This window comes from Chaetomium tenue (assembly GCF_020726465.1).
Source record: "Chaetomium tenue strain MPI-SDFR-AT-0079 chromosome Unknown F5144scaffold_4, whole genome shotgun sequence".
NCBI classification, from domain to species: Eukaryota; Fungi; Ascomycota; class Sordariomycetes; order Sordariales; family Chaetomiaceae; genus Chaetomium; species Chaetomium tenue.
The window spans coordinates 3785067-3808277 of NW_027117332.1; the positions used below are offsets into that span (position 1 = coordinate 3785067).

General features: G+C 58.4%; 6 protein-coding genes across 6 annotated transcripts; 2 read left to right on the top strand and 4 right to left on the bottom strand.

Annotated features, from left to right (window-relative positions):
• Window positions 1-900: 900 nt before the first annotated feature.
• On the bottom strand, window positions 901-2641 carry F5144DRAFT_612948 (major facilitator superfamily domain-containing protein; the record flags this gene model as incomplete). The annotated part of the gene is made up of 4 exons (XM_066791734.1): window positions 901-1454; window positions 1515-1932; window positions 2022-2303; window positions 2413-2641. 4 exons carry the CDS (start codon window positions 2639-2641, stop codon window positions 1019-1021), a joined length of 1365 nt encoding a protein of 454 aa, XP_066643657.1. The 3' UTR covers window positions 901-1018.
• A 1162-nt stretch (window positions 2642-3803) lies between these two features.
• Window positions 3804-5846, top strand: F5144DRAFT_574345 (uncharacterized protein). Its single transcript, XM_066789012.1, has 2 exons — window positions 3804-4288; window positions 4562-5846. The coding sequence occupies exons 1-2, from the start codon at window positions 4156-4158 to the stop codon at window positions 5704-5706; spliced, it is 1278 nt and encodes a 425-aa protein (XP_066643658.1). The 5' UTR covers window positions 3804-4155; the 3' UTR covers window positions 5707-5846.
• A 38-nt stretch (window positions 5847-5884) lies between these two features.
• Window positions 5885-7326, bottom strand: F5144DRAFT_630366 (Alpha/Beta hydrolase protein; the record flags this gene model as incomplete). The annotated part of the gene is made up of 4 exons (XM_066792419.1): window positions 6893-7326; window positions 6685-6807; window positions 6464-6603; window positions 5885-6392 (listed from the first exon to the last, which is right to left on the bottom strand). Exons 1-4 carry the CDS (start codon window positions 7010-7012, stop codon window positions 5885-5887), a joined length of 891 nt encoding a protein of 296 aa, XP_066643659.1. The 5' UTR covers window positions 7013-7326.
• Window positions 7327-7716: 390 nt separating this feature from the next.
• On the bottom strand, window positions 7717-8857 carry F5144DRAFT_574347 (chaperonin 10-like protein). Its single transcript, XM_066789013.1, has one exon. The coding sequence runs from the start codon at window positions 8738-8740 to the stop codon at window positions 7808-7810; it is 933 nt and encodes a 310-aa protein (XP_066643660.1). The 5' UTR covers window positions 8741-8857; the 3' UTR covers window positions 7717-7807.
• A 423-nt stretch (window positions 8858-9280) lies between these two features.
• F5144DRAFT_650657 (uncharacterized protein) lies at window positions 9281-17858 on the top strand. The gene is made up of 4 exons (XM_066793007.1): window positions 9281-9826; window positions 9898-10374; window positions 10463-10781; window positions 10862-17858. The coding sequence occupies exons 1-4, from the start codon at window positions 9632-9634 to the stop codon at window positions 17701-17703; spliced, it is 7833 nt and encodes a 2610-aa protein (XP_066643661.1). The 5' UTR covers window positions 9281-9631; the 3' UTR covers window positions 17704-17858.
• Window positions 17859-17888: 30 nt separating this feature from the next.
• On the bottom strand, window positions 17889-18661 carry F5144DRAFT_534118 (uncharacterized protein). The gene has a single exon (XM_066787010.1). It carries the CDS (start codon window positions 18557-18559, stop codon window positions 18191-18193), a length of 369 nt encoding a protein of 122 aa, XP_066643662.1. The 5' UTR covers window positions 18560-18661; the 3' UTR covers window positions 17889-18190.
• Window positions 18662-23211: the final 4550 nt, after the last annotated feature.

The window sequence follows — 23211 nt, forward strand, 5'->3', positions numbered from 1 at the left end:
TGCCACATGTAGGCACGGGAGAACCGTACTGTGATATGCACAATGCTTGTCCAAAGTGTAATATAGACTGTGACATGGCGGACGAGGTCATCGAGCCTGATTCAAGTGTCTCAAATATTTTGGCAAAGCTCCGAACCGGACTGCTAGCTGACAAATTTGTCCTAAACAAAGTATTGTCCTGACGTGCTCGGAATCGGCGTGTTGGCCGGCGTGTAAGACGGCGTGCATGTAATTACAAACGGCGGCACGCCGTACACCTCCACATCGGTACCTGTTTAATGCCGATGATCGGCTCCGATTAAGTTGCTTCCGGTCGGTGTTTCATGTTGTCTCTCAAGTGGGTCAGTCGGTGTTTTGGCTCCCAGGTAGGCGAAAGGTTTCCGAAAAGCCGTCGTTGGACGCATGGGGGTCTCCGAGATTCAAGGCCTCGTCTTGGCGTGCGGCGACTAGGACTACCTCGGAAGGCATTGTTTTGAGTTCTCCGCGGTCAGATTGGGAGCAACTTAGCGACGGATGAGTGTACCTTACCAATGTGGTAGGCTGGAACATTGAAGCTTCCAGGAATAAACTATGGTCACATATGCATGTAGAACCCATCTTTCCCACGTCCATGCTGAAGGAGTTGTCTCTATTCGTATCTCACGGTGATCTAGCTCCCCAGGCCCTGGCTGAAACCGAGAAAGAGGAAGAAGCGAATTTGATTACAGGCTTCGGTAGGTACCTAGGTAGCTGATTTCTCTATTATAAGGTTACCTATTGAACAAATTCGTGGCACCACAAGCTCCTGTCTGGAAGAGACAAAGCAATTTGCACGGTTGAGTTCTTCGAGTAATTATTTTGTGACAAGACATTTCTATCCCATATCGCCTGACGCCCTTCACCAGCATCCGCAATCCACACCCCACTGCCGTGACAAAGAACTATACCTGGGTATCAGACCAATGATCACGCCCCCTCCGCTCGCCCCTGTGATTTTAAGTTGCGAGCACCTGTGTGCCCATCGCCCCCTCCCCTGTCTTTAAAAAATCGACCAAAACTTCTTGGAGTAGAGAGTCCTGGCGTAGAAACAAACGGCCGATCCAGCCAGGGACATGACACCGCCAAAGATCTTCACATGCATCCAACCATCCTCGCTAGAACCCGTGCCCCGCAGGATGCTCCCGCCGATGGGCGCCATGGTGAGGGCGGGAAGCGAGAGAACGAGCATGACCACGCCGATCCGGTAGCCGATCTCGGGCAGAGGGGACACGGATGCCGGCAGGGCCGCGAGGAGGCTGACGAAGGCGCCCGAAAGGATGCCGAAGGTGGCGGCGAAGCCGATGGTGGCCGACTGGTATGTGGCCGGGATCCAGAGCGCCAGCTCAAAGATCCCCGAGACGGCACCAGCGATGACGAAGACGTTCCATCGACCGGCGATATCAGACAAGTATCCAGAGCCCAGACGGCCGAAGAGACTGTTTGTAATGTAAGCAAAGGTTAACCTTGAGAATTGGGGGGCTTGGGGCTAAACTCACCTCGCACCGTTGAATATGGCTACCAGGTAGAGCGCCATCGATTCGGAAACGTGTGCCTGCTCCAAGGCCTGCAAGGCCAAGTAGTTTACGGGAATGAAGATGCCGTACATCAGGATAAACATTCCCACCAACATCATGACGAACGGGAACTCCTTGAAGGGAGCGAGCAGGGTTGCGGTGGGCGTCTTCTTGGCCACTGGCGGTGTTCTCGTCCGGAGGGTGAATATTGCGAGGATTTGCAAGGCTAAGATGAGAAAGGCGGCGATGCGCATGGCCCAGGGATACCCCGTGCTCGGATTCTGAATCAGGCGGTCAATCATGATGGGGAAGATGACGCCGCCGAGAGACGAGCCGGTCACCATGGCGCCCATGGCAAGGCCTCTCTTTTTCTGAAACCATGTTGCGATAGTCGCAATGGCTGTTGTGGGTGTATTGTCAGCAACCTGGAGAAATCGAGGTGTCTCGCTAACAGGAGATCGTGAGACCTGGCACTGGAAAGAAACGTACCGGGCGAGTAGATAAAGCTGAGGCCGATGGCACTGCACACGCCCTGGGCCAAGAGAAACTGGTAGTACTCGGTTGCCAGAGACGCCATCATGAGACCAAAGACATGCAAAAAGGTGCCAAACACCAGGAGCGGTGTCGGGCCATACTTGTCAAACAAGAAGCCGACGGCAGGGCCTAGGGCAAAGAGGAAAAAGATCTCGAGCGAGGGGATCCACGAAATGGTGCTGCTCTCGTAGCCCTTGAGGGGGCCCAATTCGTAGTAGGTTTGAAAGACCCCCACGCCTACCAAAGGAGTTAGCCTCAGTTAGGGCCTGAGTACCAAGATGGAGAAGAAGTTGGTGCCGGATAAATGGTCTCCGTGCCAACATCGGGACGGGCCGGCAAAGCTTACTGTTCATCCAACCGAAGCTAGTGAAGGAGCAGCACCAGGCGCCGAGAACGGCGAGCCAGGCCGCTGTGCCGCCATCCGGGGGGCCCTCGGGTTGCAGCTGGACCTCGTTTTCCGACTTGACGTCAGGACTAGGAGACAGCGGTGACTCGTTGGACCCCTCCCTCGTGTGAGTTGTATCGCCAGTCTCGCTGTCGGTTGGCGCAGCCTTTTCAGGCCTTTCTAAAGACATGTTTTCCTGCTTGCGAAGACCACTTGGGTCGGGGAACGAGAAGCGAGAGCTGTCCGAATCCGAGGCAAATAATCTCAAGAGAAGAAAAGATGGGGAAAGTTGGTGACGGCGTTGTATTAGTTGGTAAAGCAAGTAACTCAAGCTGGAACCCGCAAGCCTTCATGTTCATGTCCTCCAGTCTGTTTTCAATCTCCTGTCGTTGACTCGTTTACATAACATCCGTACCCGACCTCGCTCGCTTACAAAGATGAATAGGTAAATTTGCTTCCGGACCCGGGTCCGGAAGCAAAATACATCGGCACCTTACAAATGACAAAAACCATCTCGCGCTAGAAAAGTCGCTAGGTAATCATCCAAGATCCGGTGGCGTTTTTGGGTTGCAGTAAAGATACGGGCTTGTCATTCCGGACGGAATTTGAACCGCATTTCGTCGACGATCCTACCCAACACCGATCGCCGAGAAAGGCTTATTTCCCATGTTGCGTCTTTGGAGCCGGCTACCGGCACGGGTCGCTTAAGGTATTTGCACTAGGTTGCCTCAGAACGTTTTAGACTCCTTGTCCGAGCTCCGCGGGGGCGCTACGCTAGGTCCATGACTCGTGCCGAATCCCCGATGCGTATCGGAGCGAGCTGCTATGTTAGGCAAGGTATGCACATGTACCGTTAAGGTAAGGTAAGATGGCACGTGTCAATGTACTGTGCTAAGTGTGCTTGCTGCAGGTGTGGCTACTTCGTACTTCGTACTTCGTAATCCTTTCCTAATGACAGGAGGGCCTGCTTTGCATGCCCAGTTAGGTAGGTACATACCTTATCAATGTAGGTACCCCCACCTAGCTCGTTGCCTGAGTTAAATTAGGTTTCCAGTTCGTGGCGCTGCCTGTGGGAAGTGGGAGGTGTTTGTTGCAAATGACGGGCCTTGAATTAAGCTTTCCACGGCACCCCCCTCGCTCCGTGCCGCCGCCGTGCAGCTCCCACACTCCACCCTTGAGCCAGGTGAAAAGCTTATCATTGGTACATACGCGTTGTTAACCCAGGATGGATTTATCCATCTTCGGCCCCCTCACCTATCACGCGTATTTCCGAGGGATCAAGGGGAATAGCACGGAGTGTGTGCTGCGACTATGTGCATGAAAGCGCTTCATGTAGCCGTAAGCTGCAGCTCGTCAATTTGTCCAATTTTCCGTCGGGGTGACTTGCGTAGTATCTTACTCGACGTTGCAGAGATTTTGAGGCCTGGCTGCAAGTCCAAGCAGGCGACCGGGGCTGTGAACCTACAAGGAGAGCTGAGTCTTCGGTCACCACGAGAAGATTGCGTGATGGGTGGCTCCAGCTGAAAAACGTGGTTAAATCCGCTCACCGTGCAACCAACTTTACCAAACGGGCCCTCTTTTCCCCTCGTTACTCTTGTTCATCCAGTCAATTCCCTCAGCTCGGACTTTTATCTCCGATCGATCGTCTCTGCCGCCTCTCTCTGCACCGTCTGCACGTGGCATACGGCATATTGACGCTACACCATGTCACCTGCACATCGCCAGTCTTGCGATCGCTGTCGGCAGCAGAAAGTAAGGTGCTTACGAGAAAACAACCATTCCGCTTCCCTGTATTGCGACCGTTGTACGAAAGCAGGGGCGGATTGTGTGTACAGTGGTATGTCTCACATTATTTCCTCACTAACTGCACCTGGATGGCATACAACCTCGCACCTCCTGTTCGTCGACCAGTAACATTATTCGATGGGAAATAAAACCTTGAGAGTTACCCCCGATGTTTTCCATTATATCATATTCCATGTAAACTTATTAAACTAGGGGAAATGGTGGGGACTGCGGTACGGGCCTGATCTGGAGCCAGAGCGGCACCGGGAATTCGGGACGGGACCAAAACACGACGAAACCCAGCAAGCTGACCAATCTTTCACAGAGAAACGACGAGGCTATCGCCGGCGCTGTTCCGTCCGCTCGCCTAGTGAAATTAAAGGCACGGATTGTTTTGACCTTGGGTCGGCGTTTGGTAATGTTGATGGGACCCCCAGGTCATCAACGGGCCCCTCCCACGGCATTACCGCCTTGATGGGTCCCCCTTCTTCCGACCTGCATGTTCATGTCGAAGAAGGCGAGGCGGCTGCCGGTGCTTTCAGTGCGCCGGACGCAGATCACCACCTGCTGCCACTTCAAATTCCCCCAACTTCGCTCGAGTCATTCGCCAGCTTGCTAGCGGAGGCTGCATCCGTTTCATCCATGCCCGGGGTGCCATATTACAGCGCCACCGCCCCAGCTCCATTAATGGAGATCGACGCCGACCATGAAGACACAACGAGCTTCTTGTTCTCACAGCTCACGGCCGTAAGCCAAAGGGCCATGCGGACAGCACGCCGTCTCGCCCGCTCCGGCAAAGGTGCAGATGCAACCAACCTGATGGTGTCGTCGCCCGAGGTGAACGAGGCTTTGGAGGACACGAATACGCTGATAAACACCGTCAACGACATTATGACAATAGCCGAGACGGCAGGGCGCGACGACTCCATGATGACGACCGATTGCGCCGGACTGGTCTTCTCGGCTCTCGCTTGCCACCAAAACCTCATGACGCTCTTCCGAGCCATTTGCGATGCCATACAGGGTAGACTGCAAGCTCAGAAAGAAGAGCGGGAACAACAACGGCAACAACAAGAACAACAACAACAACACACCAACCGAGACAACAGCGGCATGGGGCCTCTCAACGTAGCCCAGTTCGTCATGGTGCTGCAACTGCTGATGCATCTCATCAGCCGCATGGGCCGCTTCCTGGTGATCTCGCACACGGGGACGGAGCAGGACAGCCGGTTCATCGCGCCCGCGGCCATGCTCGACTGCAGCACTATGGTCACCGACGGCTACGCCACCGACAACGCCTCCGGTCAGTCTACGGACTCGACAGCCACACCAATCCACAACTCGACGCGCCGCAGTGGCTTGCTGGAACATGTGCGAGACATTGTCGGAAACATACCCAGTGAGCACGACAGGCTGAGGCTCATGATTCGGGTGTTGCAGGCGGAAATGGATCACGCGGAAATATACTAAGAGGAGTGAGATGTCGACGTTGCACCGTCTTCCTCTTGACTTGTGGCTACATGTAACTAGAGACTTAACATGGGGTTTGGGAAGCGAGTACATGGCGCCCCCTATTTTATACCCGGAATACAAAAAAAGCGTTTGTTTACCCAAACCCCTGAATCCCCCCAATCCCCCTTACCCTCCCTCAGAACGCCAAGTGCTTCTTCAAAAACTCAAACTGCCTCTGCAAAATCTGCTCCAAATCCTTAAACATCCAATCCAAATGACCACTCCCCTTCAAAATATCCAACTCCTTCGGGTACCCCATCTGGGTAAAGCAATGCAGCTGATCATCCAGGGGACTGGTCTCATCCAGCTCGGGCGCGACCATCATCGCCGGCGTGGGCGCAACATACTTGACCACATGCAACAAACTCCAGCCCAGGACCTTGTAGTAGGTCTGCACCGAGATGCGGTTCTCGAGCGCGATGCCGAGCCGGTCGAGCGCGGGCACAATCTCAGGCGCCATCTCCTGCCCGTTGGGCATCTTGCCGTCCTCGTCGATGTAGGGCAGGTACATGGGGCTCTCCTCGGCTGTTTGGAGGCGGCTCGCCCGGTCGTGGATGGCGAGTTCCAGGAGGGGCTTGCGCCGCTCGGCGCTGCCGTCCGTGTTGATCATGGGCGCCATGGCGATGGTGGCTGCTACGCGCTTGCTGGAATGGGAAATCGGGATTAGCTTCTGCGCGAATTTTTGTCGAAAACTGGGATGGCAGTCCACACGTACTCAAAGGCGGTCGCCGCAAGGGTGACGTTCCCTCCCCAGCACAAACCCCACAGTGCAATCTTGGTCTCATCGACCAGAGGATGTTCCTTGATCCAGGTCACGGCGTCATGGAGGTCCTCGATCTGCTGACGCGGGTCGATCTGGGAACAGAATCGAAAATGTCAGCGGACACGAGAACGTGGAAATGTTGTCTGATTTTGCGGAGAAGGAGATTTAATTACCTCGTTTCTGGGCTCTCCTTCGCTCGCGCCGATGCCGCGCGGATCGTAGAGAAGGGTGGTGACGCCGTGTTCCTGGAACCACCTTGCAATGTCGGGCAGGTTGGCCTCCTTGGGGAAGTTGAACTACAACAGAGCCAGGCGCACACCCCATGCGTCAGTTTTCCGCCGTCTTCTTCGTCAGCCGGTAGTTTGGTAGTTATGTACTTACCCCTGGCGTCATGATCATTGCCGGCCCACGCGAGGCGGCGGCAAACAGCCATCCGCGCAGCTTCGTGCCGTCAAGAGTCTTGATATCGACATCGACGTGAGGTGAGGCCGAGTCCGCCATTGTGCGTGTTTGGTATTACGAGAGGAGAGTAAAATGACTTGGGAAAATGACGGAGATGGGTATATGGCAGTGCTAACTATCTGATCACTGAAGTACTAGCAGCCGGTGGGATGAAATTGAAACTGTGGATGGTGGTCATGAATGGAAACGACCGAGATGGAGGAATCAATATGAACTTGAAGATGGAGTCTAATGTGTGCCCATATCAGGGGTAATCAACCAACCATGTTGGTCGGCGTCCGAGATCACGGTCTGTCTGTCATGCAACCCAAAAGAAAATTGCTGACGGTGCCGCCCCTGTCGATGACCGATCGGGTCCGACCAGTTCATGGAGCTCGGGCGTCATCGGGGTTGAGTCGCGTCGGCTCTACCCCTGTACGGCCGGGGCCGGGTCGGTGATCGAAGATCCCGGCTTACGTTATTAGACATTCTCCGACTCGGAAGTACAACAATCATCAGGGAGGCGGTCTCGACCGCCGGAAGAAAGGTAGGCTAATTTACATTACCTTCGCATTTTACTCTGAAGGCCTGAACGGCGAGGCGAGGTATAGGAACCACATTGCGGACTCCATTTAGGCATGATCAAATGCCAAAGGTAAAAATATGACGACGATATGAAGTGAACTTTTCTCCGGATTAAGTGCTCTTGTTTAATAGAAGGCAAATAAATACAATACACACATGACTGGAACTCGCGCAAAAATTCGAACCAACATATAATTCAGTCTAATCATCTCAGGTCGTAGCTGCAAAAGAACAGTGCCCATCTACTGACTATTGCCTCCGTATCCCCTCCTACGCCATGAGCGGCACAATCAGCGTCTTCGTATTATGCACCCTCCCCGTCTTCAAGTCCTCCAAGGCCGCGTGTAAATTGTCAAGGCCACCACCCAACACTTGCGCGCCATCAGCCAGTGTCCAGTCGGCCTGCACGTCTCGCCGCGTGTACTTGATGGCAATGGCATTAGCAGGCTTCTTAAGGCCAAAGTAATACGACAAGCCAGAGCCAGAGTCGATGGCCTCGTAGCACATCTTCATGGAGACGTCATCGGCGGTGCAGTCCAGCGCGTAGAGCAGGCCATTGTCGGTGTGCACGCGGATGTCGGCACCGCAGGCTGGCGCGTCGCTGTCGAAGCACGCGGTGGCGCCGTATTCCTGGCAAAGGGCGTTGTTGGCGGTCGGGCAGGTCACGATCGGAGTGTAGCCGGCCATCTTGAGGAGTTGCGTGGCCAGGGTGCCGGTGGGGGTCGCGCCGCCGGAAACAAGCACTGTCGTGTTGTTGTTGTTGTTGCCGTCGCCGTGCATCATCGACAGCTGGCCTACGGCGGCGAGCCCCATGCCGATCGAACAGGCTTCGGCAAAGTCCATGGCGTCGGGCACGCGGCAGCTGCTGTCCTGATCGGCCAGCGCGAACTCGGCAAAGGCGCCTCCTGTGCTCTTGCCCGTGGCGCCTGGGCCGAATGAGCACGCGAGGACGCGGTCGCCCACCTGGAACCGCGTCACGCCCTCGCCCAGTTGGGCGACGATGCCGGCAAAGTCGCAGCCGCCGCCGATTGACCCAGGAGCAGCAGCGTTGGAGGAGAAGTCGAGTATCTTGTTGGCATCGCGTGGGTTGAAGGCGACCGAGTGAACGCGGACAAGTAACATGCCGCGTGGAGGGACGGGAATAGGGGCGTCTTGGGCGAGGCGATAGCGGGCCCCCACAAGGGCTCTCATAGTCTCTGACATTGTGATTGATAGATAGGTGGGTAGGTTTAGGGCCACGAAAGTTTACAAAAACAGACTTGAGAATCTCTGATCTTTGAGTTCATGGATATACCATTACATGTATCACTCTCATTCTCCATAACTTGAACCCACCCTACCTACCTTGCTCTGCATTCCTTATCCGTGTTCTGGACTTGTAGAACCCGGCACAATACAAGTTGAGACGAACGAATCGTGTGGCGCCGCAAAGGCCCGTTCCGTTAGTGCCGATTTCCGATCGGGCCAAGGAAGTAGTGCCGATGTAGTGTAGACATGTATGTACATCTAAAAATAGTCGCGATCTTACATGACATGGAGAGTGGCCGGAATTTCCGATCGGCCCGGAGCGGTAATACCGATCGATGTAAACACTGAAACAGCACATCGGCACCAATCAGGGGCGGTAACCGCCGCCTTGGCTGAGATATGCAAGTCTCGTTAGCTGTACCGGTTGCAATCCGAACAACGGTCGCTTCCGTGTTTCGTCTCGAGGCTCATGTTCCCGTATCTCTTCAATCCTGTCGGACCGGAATCGGAGCCGCCGCTCTGATATCGCGACCAAACAATTGCAAGTGAAGGCCGACTAGGCGAAGAAGCCAAGACGGTTACAGGGCTTGTTTCTGGACCCGATCGGCCAAGAGTCTACTCCTCCGGCTTCATATAGTTTACCTCAATCCTCGAGTTTGATGTGGAAATGTCATTATTCGCAGTATCATTATTATAGCTTGTCCCAGGACCGAGGAAGCAGTCTCGAACCAGACCAATTCGTCTCAGCGCCCTCACCTGAATCCAAGCAAGAGACTCAGCCCCCAGAGTCTCAACACTCGCCCGCCTGTCATCCATCGTCATCTATTCTCCTGATCCTGCGTCACCATGGCCCGTCAGCCTGAGATCTTCGCAAGCGAGCCCATTGCCATTGTAGGCAGCAGCTGCCGTCTCCCAGGCGGCGCGACCTCCCCGTCCCGGCTGTGGGATCTCCTGGAGGCGCCCCGCGACGTGGTGCAGAAAATCCCAGCGAGCCGCTTCAACACCGAGCAATTCTACAATGCAGACAGCCAGCACCATGGAGTAAGCTTCCCCCCCCCCCCCCCCCCCTGGGTGCCTATGCGAGTGAAGCAAATGTCTTACCAAAAGTCCAGAGTACCAATGTCAAGCATGCCTACCTCCTTGAGGAAGACCCCCGTGGCTTCGACCGCGACTTCTTCTCCATCAACCCCAAGGAAGCCGAGGCCATGGATCCCCAGCAACGAATGCTCCTTGAGACGGTGTACGAAGGCATAGAATCCTCCGGGTACTCGATGCAGCAGCTCCGGGGATCCTCTACAGCTGTGTTTGTCGGTTGCATGTTCTACGATTACCAATACACAGCAATCCGGGGCGTCGATAGCCTGCCTCAGTACCACGCGACAGGAACTGGGTCATCCATCTTGTCCAATCGGGTATCGTACTTTTACGACTGGCACGGTCCGTCAGTCACTATCGACACAGCCTGTTCGTCAAGTCTGGTTGCCATGCATCAGGCAGTCAGTGCCCTCCGGAACGGCGAGGCTCGCATGGCTGTTGCGGCCGGCTCGAATCTTATCCTGGGCCCCGAGCCCTTCATTAGCGAGTCCAAGGTCTGTAACTTACCATCCCAACCTGTCGCCTGCACCCACTAGGCGTCTTCTTTGACCATACATACTGACGCTTCTCTACTTTCAATAGCTCAGCATGCTGTCGCCAAACGGGAGATCATTCATGTGGGATTCGCAGGCGGATGGATACACGCGCGGCGAAGGTTTCGGTGTGGTTTTCCTCAAGACGCTGAGCCAGGCCCTGGCCGACGGGGACCACATCGAGTGCGTTATCCGCGAGACGGGCGTCAACTCGGATGGAAAGACGCCGGGCATCACCATGCCGAGCCACGAGTCGCAGGCGCGGCTCATCCGAGACACGTACGCCAGATGCGGTCTCGATCTCTCGCGAGAATCCGACCGTCCACAGTACTTTGAGGCTCACGGCACCGGCACGCCGGCGGGCGACCGTAAGTACCTAACCAAGTTTCTTGTCAACCTTTGGTGGCAGGCCTGTACTGACAAACCATCTTCCCTTTCTCCCCCTTAGCCATCGAAGCCCGCGCGATCCAGAGCGTTTTCTTCCCCAACGACACTGACGCCGACAAATATGAGCAGCGTGAGCTCATGGTGGGTAGCATCAAGACAATAGTCGGCCACACCGAGGGCACAGCCGGTGTTGCGGGGATTCTCAAGGCGTCGTTGGCTCTGCAGCACGGCCGCATCCCCGCGAACCTCCACTTCCAGAACTTGAACCCCAAGATCCAGCCGTACTACAACAACCTCCGCATCCCGACCGAGACGGTTCCCTGGCCCACCATCCCACAGGGCGGCGTGCGGCGAGTCAGTGTCAACAGCTTCGGCTTCGGCGGCACAAATGCCCATGCCATTCTCGAGAGCTACGAGGGCGGCGGTGCCGGACCTGCCGACGAAGGTTCCGACTCGGGCTTTGACACGGCCTCGACCTCGTCTCAGGCGGAATCCGGTGTCGGTGACGGCGACCACGGACTTAAGGTCAAAGAAGCCCAGGAGGCTGCGGTCGGACCGTTCGTCCTGTCGGCCCACTCGAGCGCCGCTCTGGCCGCCAACGCCAGCGCGCTCGCCAGCCATCTTCGCGCGCACCCAGAAAAGGTCGACCTCACGGCCCTAGCACACACCCTATTCCGGCGCACCCCGTTCGCCTTCCGCGCCGCCTTCTCCGCCTGCTCAACAGCTGAGCAGCTCGCCTCCAAGCTCGAAGAATCCGTCAAATCCCTCGAGCGCAAACCGGGCGTCCCCTCAACCTTCCCCGACGCCCTCCCGCCCCGCATCCTCGGCATCTTCACCGGCCAAGGCGCACAGTGGGCGACCATGGGCCGCGACCTCTACCACGGCACCTCCGCCGCCGGCCCCTTCCGCGCCGCCATCGACGCCATGCAGCACAGCCTCGACACGCTGCCCGCCGCCGCGGACCGCCCGACCTGGCGGCTCGCCGACCAACTCCTCGCCGAGGCCGCGACCTCGCGCGTCGCCGAGGCCGCTATTTCCCAGCCCCTGTGCACAGCCCTCCAGGTCGCGCTCATCGACACGCTGCGCGCGGCCGGGATCGAGTTCGCCGCCGCGGTGGGCCACTCGTCGGGCGAGATCGCGGCCGCGTACACGGCGGGCTACCTCAACGCCGCGGACGCGATCCGCGTGGCCTACTACCGCGGCCTGCACGCGCACCTTGCCAAGGGGCCTGGGGAGGGCGCTGGGGCGCGCGGCAAGATGATGGCGGTGGGGATGGGCTGGGAGCAGGCCACGGCGTTCTGCGCCGAGTTTGACGGCGCGCTGGTTACCGCCGCGAGTAACTCGGCCACGAGCTGCACGCTGGCGGGCGACGCGGACGCGGTGGATAAGGCGTTTGTGCGGTTGCAGCATGAGGGCACCTTTGCGCGCGTCTTGCAGGTTGATACCGCCTACCACTCGCATCATATGAAGCCGTGCGCGGATCCGTACCTCAAGTCGTTGAGGGAGTGTGGTGTGAAGGTGCAGACGCCGCAGAAACGCCACGGTCAGCAGCAGTGTCGATGGTACTCGAGCGTGTGGGATAATGATGACTATAAGGCTGATGGGAAGGTTCTTGAGGGCCAGTACTGGGTCGACAACCTGACGCGGCCCGTGAAGTTTAGCCAGGCGTTGGCACGGGCGCTCGACCAAGACCACGTCTTTGATCTGGCGCTTGAGGTCGGGCCGCACCCCGCGCTCAAGGGACCGGCCTCCGAGACGATGAAGACGTCGTCTGGTGGCGTTGTCTCGCTGCCCTACACCAGCGCCCTGAAGCGAGGGCAGAATGCGGTCGAGTCCTTCACGGATGCGCTGGGCACTCTTTGGTGTCTCTTTCCGTCGCCGCCCGCTGGACGCCCCATTATTACTTTCGACGGCGTGCGTCGGGCCTTCCAACGGGATACCGCCGACAACATGGAGGTTGAAGATCTCAAAGTCCTGAAAGGTCTCCCGCCCTACTCTTGGAATCATGCCAGTCCCATCTGGAAGGAGTCGCGGGCCTCTCGTCTCTTCCGCGTCGGTAACCGCCTAGGTCACCGCAAGCACGAGCTCCTGGGCCACCCTGTCGTGTATGGCGGTGGCGCGCGCGACAGCAAGCGCGAGGTGCACTGGAAGCAGGTGCTCAGGCTGCAGGAGCTTCCCTGGCTGGCGGGACATGTCATCCAGGGAGAAGTCTTGTTTCCGGCGTCGGGCTACCTGTCCATGGCGTACGAGGCCGCGCTTCAACTTGCCCTCGATGATGACGAGAAGAAGCAGCGACGAGTCCGGCTCGTCGAGCTGCATGATGTCGACATTGTGCGCGCCATGCGCCTCGAGCAAGATTCCGGTCTGGAACTGGTACTTACTGTTCGCGTGACGAGCCAGTCGGATGACTGCATCACGGCCCAGGTGGCATGCTACAGCGGACCCGTGGACGCGCCGCAGCCGCTGGACGCACCGCAGACGTCACTTTCAGCCCACTTCACCGGAGGGGTGCGGCTCTGGCTGGGCGGGCTCGAGACCGATAAAGAGGAGGAGGAGAGTGATGTCTTGCCGCACCGGGCTGGGGAGAGTGCCAGGCCCCTGCCGATGGACGCACTGGACATGGAGAAGCTGTACTCCAGCCTGGCTGAAGTTGGCCTGCAGTACGCCGACCCCTTCAAGGCCAAGGCCGTCCTACGCCGCCTCCACCGAACCACGGTGACTTTGGCCACGCCGCCCGAATCCTCGGCGCTCCACACCTGCATGCATCCTGCACCCATCGACACGGCTGCCCAGGGCCTGCTCGCCGCGTTCTCATTCCCGGGCGACGACCGCCTATCGACCATCTATCTGCCAACACGGGTCGACTGTGTCCGGATCGTCCCCCCAAGCAGCCGACTGTCGGCGACCGCGGACGAAAATGAGGACCCCAGCCAGCAGCAGCTTACTGCCGACACTACGGTGACCTCCACAGCCGGCTCCACCATCGTGGGTGACATTGACGTGTTCAATGCGGCCGACGAGGTCAAGGTCCAGATCCGTGGCATTACCCTGACAGCGGTCGGCCAGCAGCGTGATGCTTGGCTGTACGCCGGAACGAAGTGGATGCGGGATGCAGACTCGGGCATCGAACCGGAGAACGCGTCGACGATGACCGAGGAATGGGACGCGCAGTACGAGGTGCTGTCTCGCACGGCCTACTTCTATCTCCGGCAGTTCCGCAAGATCCTACCGCAGGAGATGATCATCATGAGCAAGTCGTACAAACGCAACGTGAAGTGGGCGCTGGAGTATCTGTTGCCACAAATCGAGGCAGGCGAACACCCGAGCTTGCTCGGGTTTAAGCGCGAGTGGAAAGACGACACGCGCGAGATTATCCAGGCTCTAAGAGAGGAGAGCATCAGCAGCCAGAAGAATGACGAGGAGAGGCACCACTGCGAAATGCACTGGGACTTCCTGCGTGCTGTGGGCGACAAGCTCATCTCGGTGGTCCGTAGCATGACGCCGTGGGTGCGCATCTGGACGCCCCAGCAGCTCGAGTGGGTGTACGCCGACGGGATCGGCTACCGCTCCGCCAACCACAACGCGGCCACTTACATCGCCCAGCTAGCGCACCGGTACCCGCACATGAACATCGTCGACGTGGGCGCCGGCAACGGTGGCACCTCGGGGGCCATCCTCAGGGCGCTGCAGGAGCAGCAGTTGCAGTACGCAGCGTACAACTACACCGACCGATCGCCCGAGATCCTCGACCGCGCCCGCGTCCTGCACGGCCACCACAAGAACGTGACCTTCAAGAAGCTGGACATCGACAAGGACCCGGCCGAGCAGGGCTTCCCGGACGCGACCTTCGACGTGGTCATCGCGTCCAACATCCTCCACAAGCTCACGAGCCTGGCGGACTCGCTGCGCCGCTGCCGGCAGATGCTGCGTCCGGGCGGCCAGCTGATCCTACTCGAGCTGACCGACGACTTCCTCATGTCCCAGATCGTCAAGCTGGCGCTGCCCGACTTTTTCGTCGGCGCCGAGGACGGCCGCGTCAACGGCCCCAACGTCGGCGTCGAACAATGGGACCAGCTCCTCCGCGCCACGGGCTTTGCGGGCGTGGACAGGACGAGCACCAAGACCGTCTCGTACTGCTCCGTCATCGTGGCGCACGCCGTCGACGACAAGATCCAGCTCCTGCGAGAGCCGCTTGCCGCCGCGCCTGAGGCGTTGGCGCCATCGCTTAGCGACGTCTTCATCGTGGCTGGCGGCGGTGCTACCACTTCCAACCTCGCACCCCAGGTTCAGAATGTCTTGCAAGCCGCCACACCATCCACCACCGTCACGATCATCCCCAGCCTCGACGCCGTGAGCGCCACCGACAACATTTCCCCCGGCTCGACCGTCCTCTGCCTCGCCGAGCTCGACCAGCCCGTCTTCCAGAGCAGCGACGAAGACGACATGGTCGCCCAGCGTTTCCGCGGCCTGCAGGAGCTGATGTCCACGGCCGGGTCCGTCCTCTGGGTGACGGCGGGCGCGCGCTCCGGGCGCGACCCCGTCGCCAACATGGTCGTCGGCATGGGCAGCACGCTGCGGGCTGAGCGGGGGTCCTCGCTCCGGCTGCAGTTCCTTGACGTCGATACACCCGCGGCGTTGGTGGAGGCGCCGGGTGCGGGCCCCGCCCTGCTGGCTAAGCTGCTGCTCCGTCTTGCGATCTTCAACCCGGCGAGCGGAGATGACTTGTTCTGGACGCAGGAGCCCGAGCTGGCGCTGGGTGAGGACGGCGCGCTGTACATCCCTCGCGTGTTGGCGCTCGATGGGCCGAATCGGAGGAATGCTGCTCGGCGACGCGCTGTCACGCAGCAGGTGGTCTTGCCCTCGCGGTCTGCAGGGGAGGCTGTCGTGCTGGAGCGTGGTCAGGAGGCGGCGTGGGAGCTGAAGATAGCTGAGCCGGTGGGAACCGAGGTGAATGGAGAGGGCAAGGCAGCGGTGCGCGTGCAAGTTACTGCATCTTCCCTGCAGCGGTTCACCTGCAGTGACGCCAGCTTGCCTTCAGCACTGTATGTGTGCATCGGCCGAGACGTGGCATCTGGCGAAAAGGTTGTCGCCCTGTCCGCGGTGAACGGCTCCCTTGTCTCCATTGCTGAAGAAAACGTCTTGCAGCGCTGGGCGCAGTCCGACAAAGGAGACGACCTGGCATGGCTACAAACATTTCTGGCGCAGGCATGTGCCAGCCGCCTGCTCCTCGACGTCCAGGGGCCTGCGTGGATCCACGGCGCTCCGGCGCAGCTCGGCCAAGCCATCGACATGGCGGCCCGCGAGAAGGGCATTGCCGTCTTCCAAACCACGTCGACGGCAGGCGCAGCAGGCGTGGCGACGTTTGTGCACCCCTTCGCCCGGGAGGATGATATGCTGGCTCTCCCACTTCCCGAGGGCCTGCGGACCTTTGTCGATCTCTCACCAAGCCAAAGTAGCGCTGCCATCAAGGCCATCTGCTCTGCCCGGTCGATCGAGGTCAAGCAAGCTGGTCGGGCTGGCCTGGCGGCCGGTTTTGAGGTCTGCGAACTGGAGCATCTGGCCAAGAACCATGACATCGCCTTGGACAGTGGTAGCGTCGGCGAGAGCGTCCTGACGCTTGAGCAGGCTTCGGCCGGACAGCTGCCCGTGGAGCAGCAGCGCTCCCTCACAGCCGTGGTAGACTGGCGCGCGGCCGAGACGGTCACCGCTGACGTCTCCCCGCTGAAGCACAACGGCTTGTTTACCCCCGACAAGACCTACCTCCTCTCCGGTATGACGGGGGACATGGGCATCTCGGTGTGCCTCTGGATGGCCGAACACGGTGCCCGTCACATCGTGCTGATGAGCCGGAACCCGAAGATTTCGCCTCGCATCCTGAACCACCTGAGCGGGAAATTCGGCGCCAACGTGCGCCCCATGGCCGTCGACATCACCAACCTCTCCAGCCTGCGCGCCGCCGTCACCGCCCTGAAGACCGACATGCCTCCCATAGGCGGAGTAATGAACGGAGCCATGATCCTGCGCGACCGCCTCTTCCAAAACATGCCCTGGGACGACTTCTCCGCCGTGCTCGGCCCCAAGGTCGCCGGCTCTCGCAACCTAGACACCGTCCTGCGCGACGACGAAACCACAATCCCACTCGACTTCTTCATCTGCCTCTCGTCCATCACCTCCATCGCCGGCAACGTCGGCCAGTCAGCCTACGCAGCCGCCAACCAATACATGACCGGCCTGGTACGGCAACGCCGCCGGCGCGGGCTAGCCGGGTCGGTGCTGCACATCGCGATCCTCACGGGCTTCGGCTACATCCACCGCAGCGACGCCGCGCACGCCGAGACCATGAACAAGGCGCTCCGCACGCGCTACCACAACCAGGCCGAGCCGGACCTGCACGCGATGCTGGCCGAGGCCGTCGTCGGCGGCCGTGTTGTCCGTGACGGTGACGGTAACGGCACGACCGGTGCTGAGCTGATCACGGGCCTGCGCACCGTGTTTGAGGGCGAGACGTCGCAGGACGCGCGTCTGGCGCGCTATCTCCGGGATGATGAGGGGGATGATTTGGACGGTGGTGCGGAGGGTGGGGGTGCGGCGATGAGCGTGCAGGCACAGCTGCGCGAGGTGGGGGCCGACGATGACGCCGGCCAGCAGAGAGTGATGTTGGAAAAGGCTTTCGCCATTGCTCTGGGCAAGCTGCTCGAGATGGACCCGGAGACGATCGACCCGGCGCGGCCGGTGGCTAGCCTGGGCGTCGACTCGCTGGTGGCGATCCGGATCCGCGAGTGGATGCTGCGCGAGATGGGCGTTGATGTGTCGGTCATCAAGGTCATGTCCGATACGTACCCCATGTCGCGCATGTGCGACGACGTCTTGGTCAGTTGGCGCAAACAGCAGAAGAAAGAATAGCGTGCTGTATAATAATGGAATGTGGAAGAGCCCTAGAGGGAGGGAATGTTAGACTGCAGGGAGTTTCAAGTTGTGGGTTATTTCGGGGGTAAAAAAGTGCCATGTTTTATAAAAGAGAAATTGCCATCGAGAAGTAAATATTGAGTAAATTTACCAACCTGTAAAAGAGAGTGCTTTTACCCTAACCCTCGCTCCCTTTATTGTCAGGGCCTACACTAACAATCTAATATATACACACTTTAATCTTCGAATCAAGGTATACTCATAGTATCTTGCCGTTCTTCTGGTAGCATGGAAATAAAGTCTACATAGTAATAACGTACAAGAAATGCTGTTCACGAACGCTATCAAACGCAACAAGTGCAGTTTGCCATTCCGGTGCTCTTATCTACCTATAAGAAAATTGCCGTCCCCAGCGTGCTCAAGATTCCTTATTGCCCCGATCTCTACCCCTAAATCTGGTAAGAGTCGTACTTCCACTCCCTGATCAAGGATCATGAATAACCCCGCAGCGCATCGACTCAAACCCATGTCCCCAGTTGGAAGCACACCATCCGGGGTCGGACCCGCTGTAGGACAGGCTCTTGCCAATGGAGGCTCCCGAGCAGCCGCCGTGCGTATAAAAGTCGCAGTAGCACACGCCGTTGGGGAAGGTGCACTCGGCGATGCCTACACTGTTCTGGCCCGACCAGTTGTAGTCGTAGCACGTCCAGTCGGTACTCGGATAGATGGAGATCATGTAGTCGGAGCATCCGCCGTCCGAATAATAATTGACCTTGATGTGCGCAGCGTTAACGGCGGTCGCGAAGAGGGCCGAAGCCGCGAGGCCAATGGAGGAAGACGGAGAGAAGTGCATTGTTGTTTGGTGGAAAGATTGCGTTGAGCAATTGGGTGTTTGGTGTTGTTGTTTTTGTGTGTATGCCAACTTGAAGATCTGTGTGTATGAAGATGTGTGTGACGGATCAAAGACCTTAGCTCAAGCGGAATCAACGTGGTTTATATAGACTTTGTGGAGCATACTACGGGTAAACAAGGTACCTAGGTACCTATCTTCAATTGTTCCAGTAAAAGAAATGCCGCGGAATACCGATCAATTGATGGAGCTGACTGGATGCGCAGCCATCTTGTCTCGTTCCCCCCAAAGGAGACTCGGTGATTGTTTGTCTAAGAAAGGCCAAGCAACACCTTTCACAACACCTATTGGACTGAGCCTCGGAAGTGTCGATCGTTGTGGCTTGGGTAAGTCCACAATATCCAAAGAACCATTGACGGAAGGTCTTACGTGCATAGTCCTTACTCAGCACGCATCAGATCCCGTGGCGATTACTAACGGGACAACGGTAGGATGGGAAACTTGAGCAAAATAAATCATGCCACGACCTAGCTCTAAAGAGCTACACGAGAGAAACGGTTCTGGCCTGGAGGAATGTGACGAACCTGTCTATCAGGACCCTGTCCTGTTAGGGTTCAGCTTCGGTCGAAGGTAATCTCTCTAGGGTGCTTAGGTTCGGTGCAGCCAAAAGGTGCACAACAATAGACTTGTCTCAACAGTAGGCTTGCGAGCTTGTAGCGAACTGTAGTTGTGATTGCTAACTGGAGAACTCCCAGAGCTCTCCAGAACGAGTGACTATATACTGCTATCATATATCAGCAGGCGAAGGGATATCCGGGAGGAAACTGAGCTGAACGTCCTTGAATTTCGGCCCCAAAAGTCCCAAAGCTTGCGTTGATCGAAAGCTCTCGCAAAGCCCTATCTAGCCACACCACGTGCACCGACGCGCAATCCGCAGCGCGGCCGCAGTGGGCGTGGAAAGAAGGGCGATCCGGGACACGCAGTCGCCCTGGAAATCTCTATCGCCCACGCACGGACCCACGAGCTACCCGACCCACCCACAGTTACCCAGACGACCACGCCCCCCTGAACCCCTGAGTGGAGGCGGGATGGCCGGCCCTACTGCCCCAGTCCAAAGGGGAAGAAGTGGGCTAGAGCAGTCCCGACACTTGCCCCCCACCCCGCCCCTCTCACCCCCACCCTCCGACATAGAGGTTATCAAGAAGATGGTTGACGAGCTGGTGGGACTAGCAGACCCCGAGAAGAAAGGGACAGCCAGAGGCATGGGACAGGACCTGCTAGCAGCCGTCCGGAAGGTGCACAACGCGTCTCAGTCACAGACTGGAAACATCTCGCTTGCCAACCTCCGCAAGGTGGTGGCCGAGGAAATGAAGGCAGCCGTCAACGGAACCGGAGCCCAGGACAGAGGATCCTGGGCCGCAGTGGCCGCTCATGGAGCTGCCCCCTCTCAGCCGCAGCCTAACACGCCGACAAAGATAGTGCCGACCCGCATAAACAAGGAGATTCTAGTCAGAGGCAGAGGAATGCCGGCCGATCTCGCCAAACGCACCCCGCAAGAAACCATCCAGGCCATCAACCGGGTGTCTATCAAGAAGGGAGCAGTTGCGGCCCGAAGGCTCCCCAGCGGCGATACAATCGTCACATTCCAGAACGCAGGCGCGAGAGATTGGCACTCGATGAACACCAACTGGATCAAGGAGGCTTTCGGAGAGCAGGCCGAGGAGAGCAAGAGAACCTTTGCAGTCCTGCTAAAGGGCGTGTGGAAGAAGGACCTCCAGGGGGTCACCGAGGAGGAATTCGGGAAACAAACAGGCCTCCACACAGTCGATAAAGTGAAGTTCAGAGTGCCGAGACACAGGGAGGCGACCCGGGCAACAGTGCTGGTTGCTTTAACCTCCCAGGAGGAAGCACGCAAGGCGTGCGACGAGGGAGTGATCTGGAAGGCTCAACTACTGGACTGCGAGCCTTACTGGGCTGCCCTCAGCCCAACACAGTGCTACAAGTGCTGGAAGTGGGGACACACACAACATCATTGCAAGGCTACCCCATTGTGCCCGCGCTGCGGGACGAAAGCCCATGGAGAGGGCGGCAGGGACGGCGAGAACCAGTGCCCTACTCACAAAAACGAAATCCCGCTCCGATGCCCGGCCTGCGGAGGAAGGCATCCGGCGTGGTCAGGAGAGTGCCCGGAGAAGTCGAGGACCCTCGCCAAGGCCAAGGAGGCCTACCAGTTCCGGCCACGGACTTATGAGACCGCAGCGGCGAACTCTGCCAGCACGGCCCCTACGAGCGCTCCGGCGTTTAACTTCGAGGGCGAGGAGAGGGACGACGACAGCTACCAGGTGGCAGGCAGGAAGAGGTTGAGAGGAAGACCGACGAATGCGGCTGCGGCCCAACGTCAGGCTCTCTTAGACCCCCAGCGGACCAGGACCAACTTCGAGGCTCCGAGGGTGCAGTTCGCAAACCCGGTAGTCAACGGTGTCTACACCGCCGCTCCGCCGCCCCGGGCGCCCGAACCGGCTACCGGACCAACGCCTGCCGTCGCCGCCAACCCTGCGGTCACTGCTACTCCGAACCAACGCGACCCCGAGGGGGACACTACGATGGACTCGATCACCGTCGCAGGCAATGAAAATTAAAATCCTACTCTGGAACACCGAAGGAAACAAGCAAACACTGGAAGTCTTGCTGGAGGAGGCCAAATACGACCTCTTGGCGGTGCAGGAACCGTGGATTAACAAGGAGACGAAGTCTACATACTGCCCCCGGAGCAGCAGATACCACCTGGTACACAGGCTCGAGGGGCGGGCAGCGATATACGTGAGCAAGAGGTTTGGGATCAAGCAGTGGGACTCCGAAGCCACCGAGAACTGGTGCCGTGTGTGGTTTTCAGAGGCAGACCTTGGAAGGGAGGGCCCCGGATTCGAGCTTTGGTCCATATACAACCCTCCCGGCGGCGAGAATGTACCGAGAGCCCTGCAAGGGCGGCCAAGGCCAAGCCACCCGGTGGTTCTGGCAGGAGACTTCAACCTAAAGAACCCACTGTGGGACAAGTTCGGACGCTACGATAGGAAATCGGAAGACCTACTGCAGCTGGGTTCCTTGTGGGACCTCACCATCAGAACTCCAAGGGGGGCGACAACGCGAGCTCCCCAGGGGCGGCAGCGAGGCCGCCCGTCAACCATCGACCACTTCTGGACTTCGGAAAACCTCCAAACAGTATACTACGGGGAAGAATGCCGTGGAAAGTCAGACCACTACCCACAAGTGCTCGAGGTCGGGGAAGGGCATGGGCCGAGACCAACCCAACCGGATGGCTGGGCCTGGAAGAAGATGGACAGGGAGAGGGTGAAGGCTGAATCAGAGCTGCTATGCAAGGCCATGGGACTTACAGACCCGGGACCGGACGGGCTGCTGGCCAGGACCCGAACAGTCGAGGGTCTTGATAAAGCTTTCGGCAGCCTGGTCGAGTGGCTCACCTGGGTCGCGGGGGAAAGCACTCCAAGGAGGAAGGCGAGCTGTGGCTACAGCTCTCCTTGGTGGACAGTGGAAGTGCAGCAGGCCGCCCGGAAGGCCAGGAAAGCCGAGAGGCTGGCGAAGGAGACGCGGACAGAGTACTGCTGGGAGGAGCTCGGCGAAAGGCTCAAGGACCTTGCCAGAACAACGCGCGAAGCACGGACGAGGGCTTGGAGGAACAACCTGCAGGAAGCAAGCGAGGCAAAGAAGCCCGATCAGATGTGGAGCTTGGAAAGATGGGCCAGGCTACGGAGCTTTTTGCCGCCGGAACCACCGAGACTACCGGCATTCAAGGACTCGTCCGGGCAGGTAACGGCCGAAACGCACGACCAGAAGGCTAGCGCACTGGCCGAGAGGTTCTTCCCGGATCCACCGGCCAACCTAACGGACGTGGAAGATCAAACCTTTTTGGGCAGCTGGAACCCGGGCTTCGACGTTGTACAAGCAGTGACGCCGACCGAGATCACGGAAGCGATAGGAAGAGCAAGCCCCTGGAAGGCGCCAGGCGAGGATTTGCTCCCGATGGGCCTTCTGAAGGCGTGCGGAGCACCGTTAGCTGAAGTGCTGGCCCTTCTGGCGACAAGGTGTCTGGAGCTAGGATGGTTCCCGAACCGTTTCAAGAGGGCGAAGACTGTAGTACTACCGAAACCAGGAAAGGCTCCGCCGGTGTATCAGACCCCGGGGGGATACAGGCCCATTGCTCTGCTGCCAACCCTAGGGAAGGTAATAGAGTCAGTGGTCGCCAGGAAGGTCACTCAAACTGCAGAAGTCAACGGCCTCGTACCAGATGAACAAATGGGGAACAGAGCACACCGCTCCACAGAGCTGGCTGTCCGGCTAGTAGTAGCCCAGGTCCAGGAGGCGTGGAGACAGAAGGGTGCGGCGTCCCTATTGCAACTGGACATCTCAGGAGCCTTTGACACGGTCAACCACACCCGACTGCTAGCAACTTTGCGAGAAATGGGCTACCCGAGGTGGCTGGTCCTCTGGACGAGAGACTGGTTGACTGGTCGAGAGGCCACCCTTCTTTTCGACGGCAAGACGGCGGCACCGACGGCAATTCGGGCAGGGGTCCCCCAAGGCTCACCCCTTTCCCCTGTTCTCTTCATTCTCTACATTTCCTCATTATACAAGCAGCT

Coding starts and splice junctions, on each gene's coding strand:
- F5144DRAFT_574345 (XM_066789012.1), top strand. CDS start 4,156: ATGTCACCTGCACATCGCCAGTCTTGCGATCGCTGTCGGCAGCAGAAA. Junction 4,289..4,561: donor GGCGGATTGTGTGTACAGTG/GTATGTCTCACA, acceptor AATCTTTCACAG/AGAAACGACGAGGCTATCGC.
- F5144DRAFT_574347 (XM_066789013.1), bottom strand. CDS start 8,740: ATGTCAGAGACTATGAGAGCCCTTGTGGGGGCCCGCTATCGCCTCGCC.
- F5144DRAFT_650657 (XM_066793007.1), top strand. CDS start 9,632: ATGGCCCGTCAGCCTGAGATCTTCGCAAGCGAGCCCATTGCCATTGTA. Junction 9,827..9,897: donor CAGACAGCCAGCACCATGGA/GTAAGCTTCCCC, acceptor CCAAAAGTCCAG/AGTACCAATGTCAAGCATGC. Junction 10,375..10,462: donor CCTTCATTAGCGAGTCCAAG/GTCTGTAACTTA, acceptor TACTTTCAATAG/CTCAGCATGCTGTCGCCAAA.
- F5144DRAFT_534118 (XM_066787010.1), bottom strand. CDS start 18,559: ATGCACTTCTCTCCGTCTTCCTCCATTGGCCTCGCGGCTTCGGCCCTC.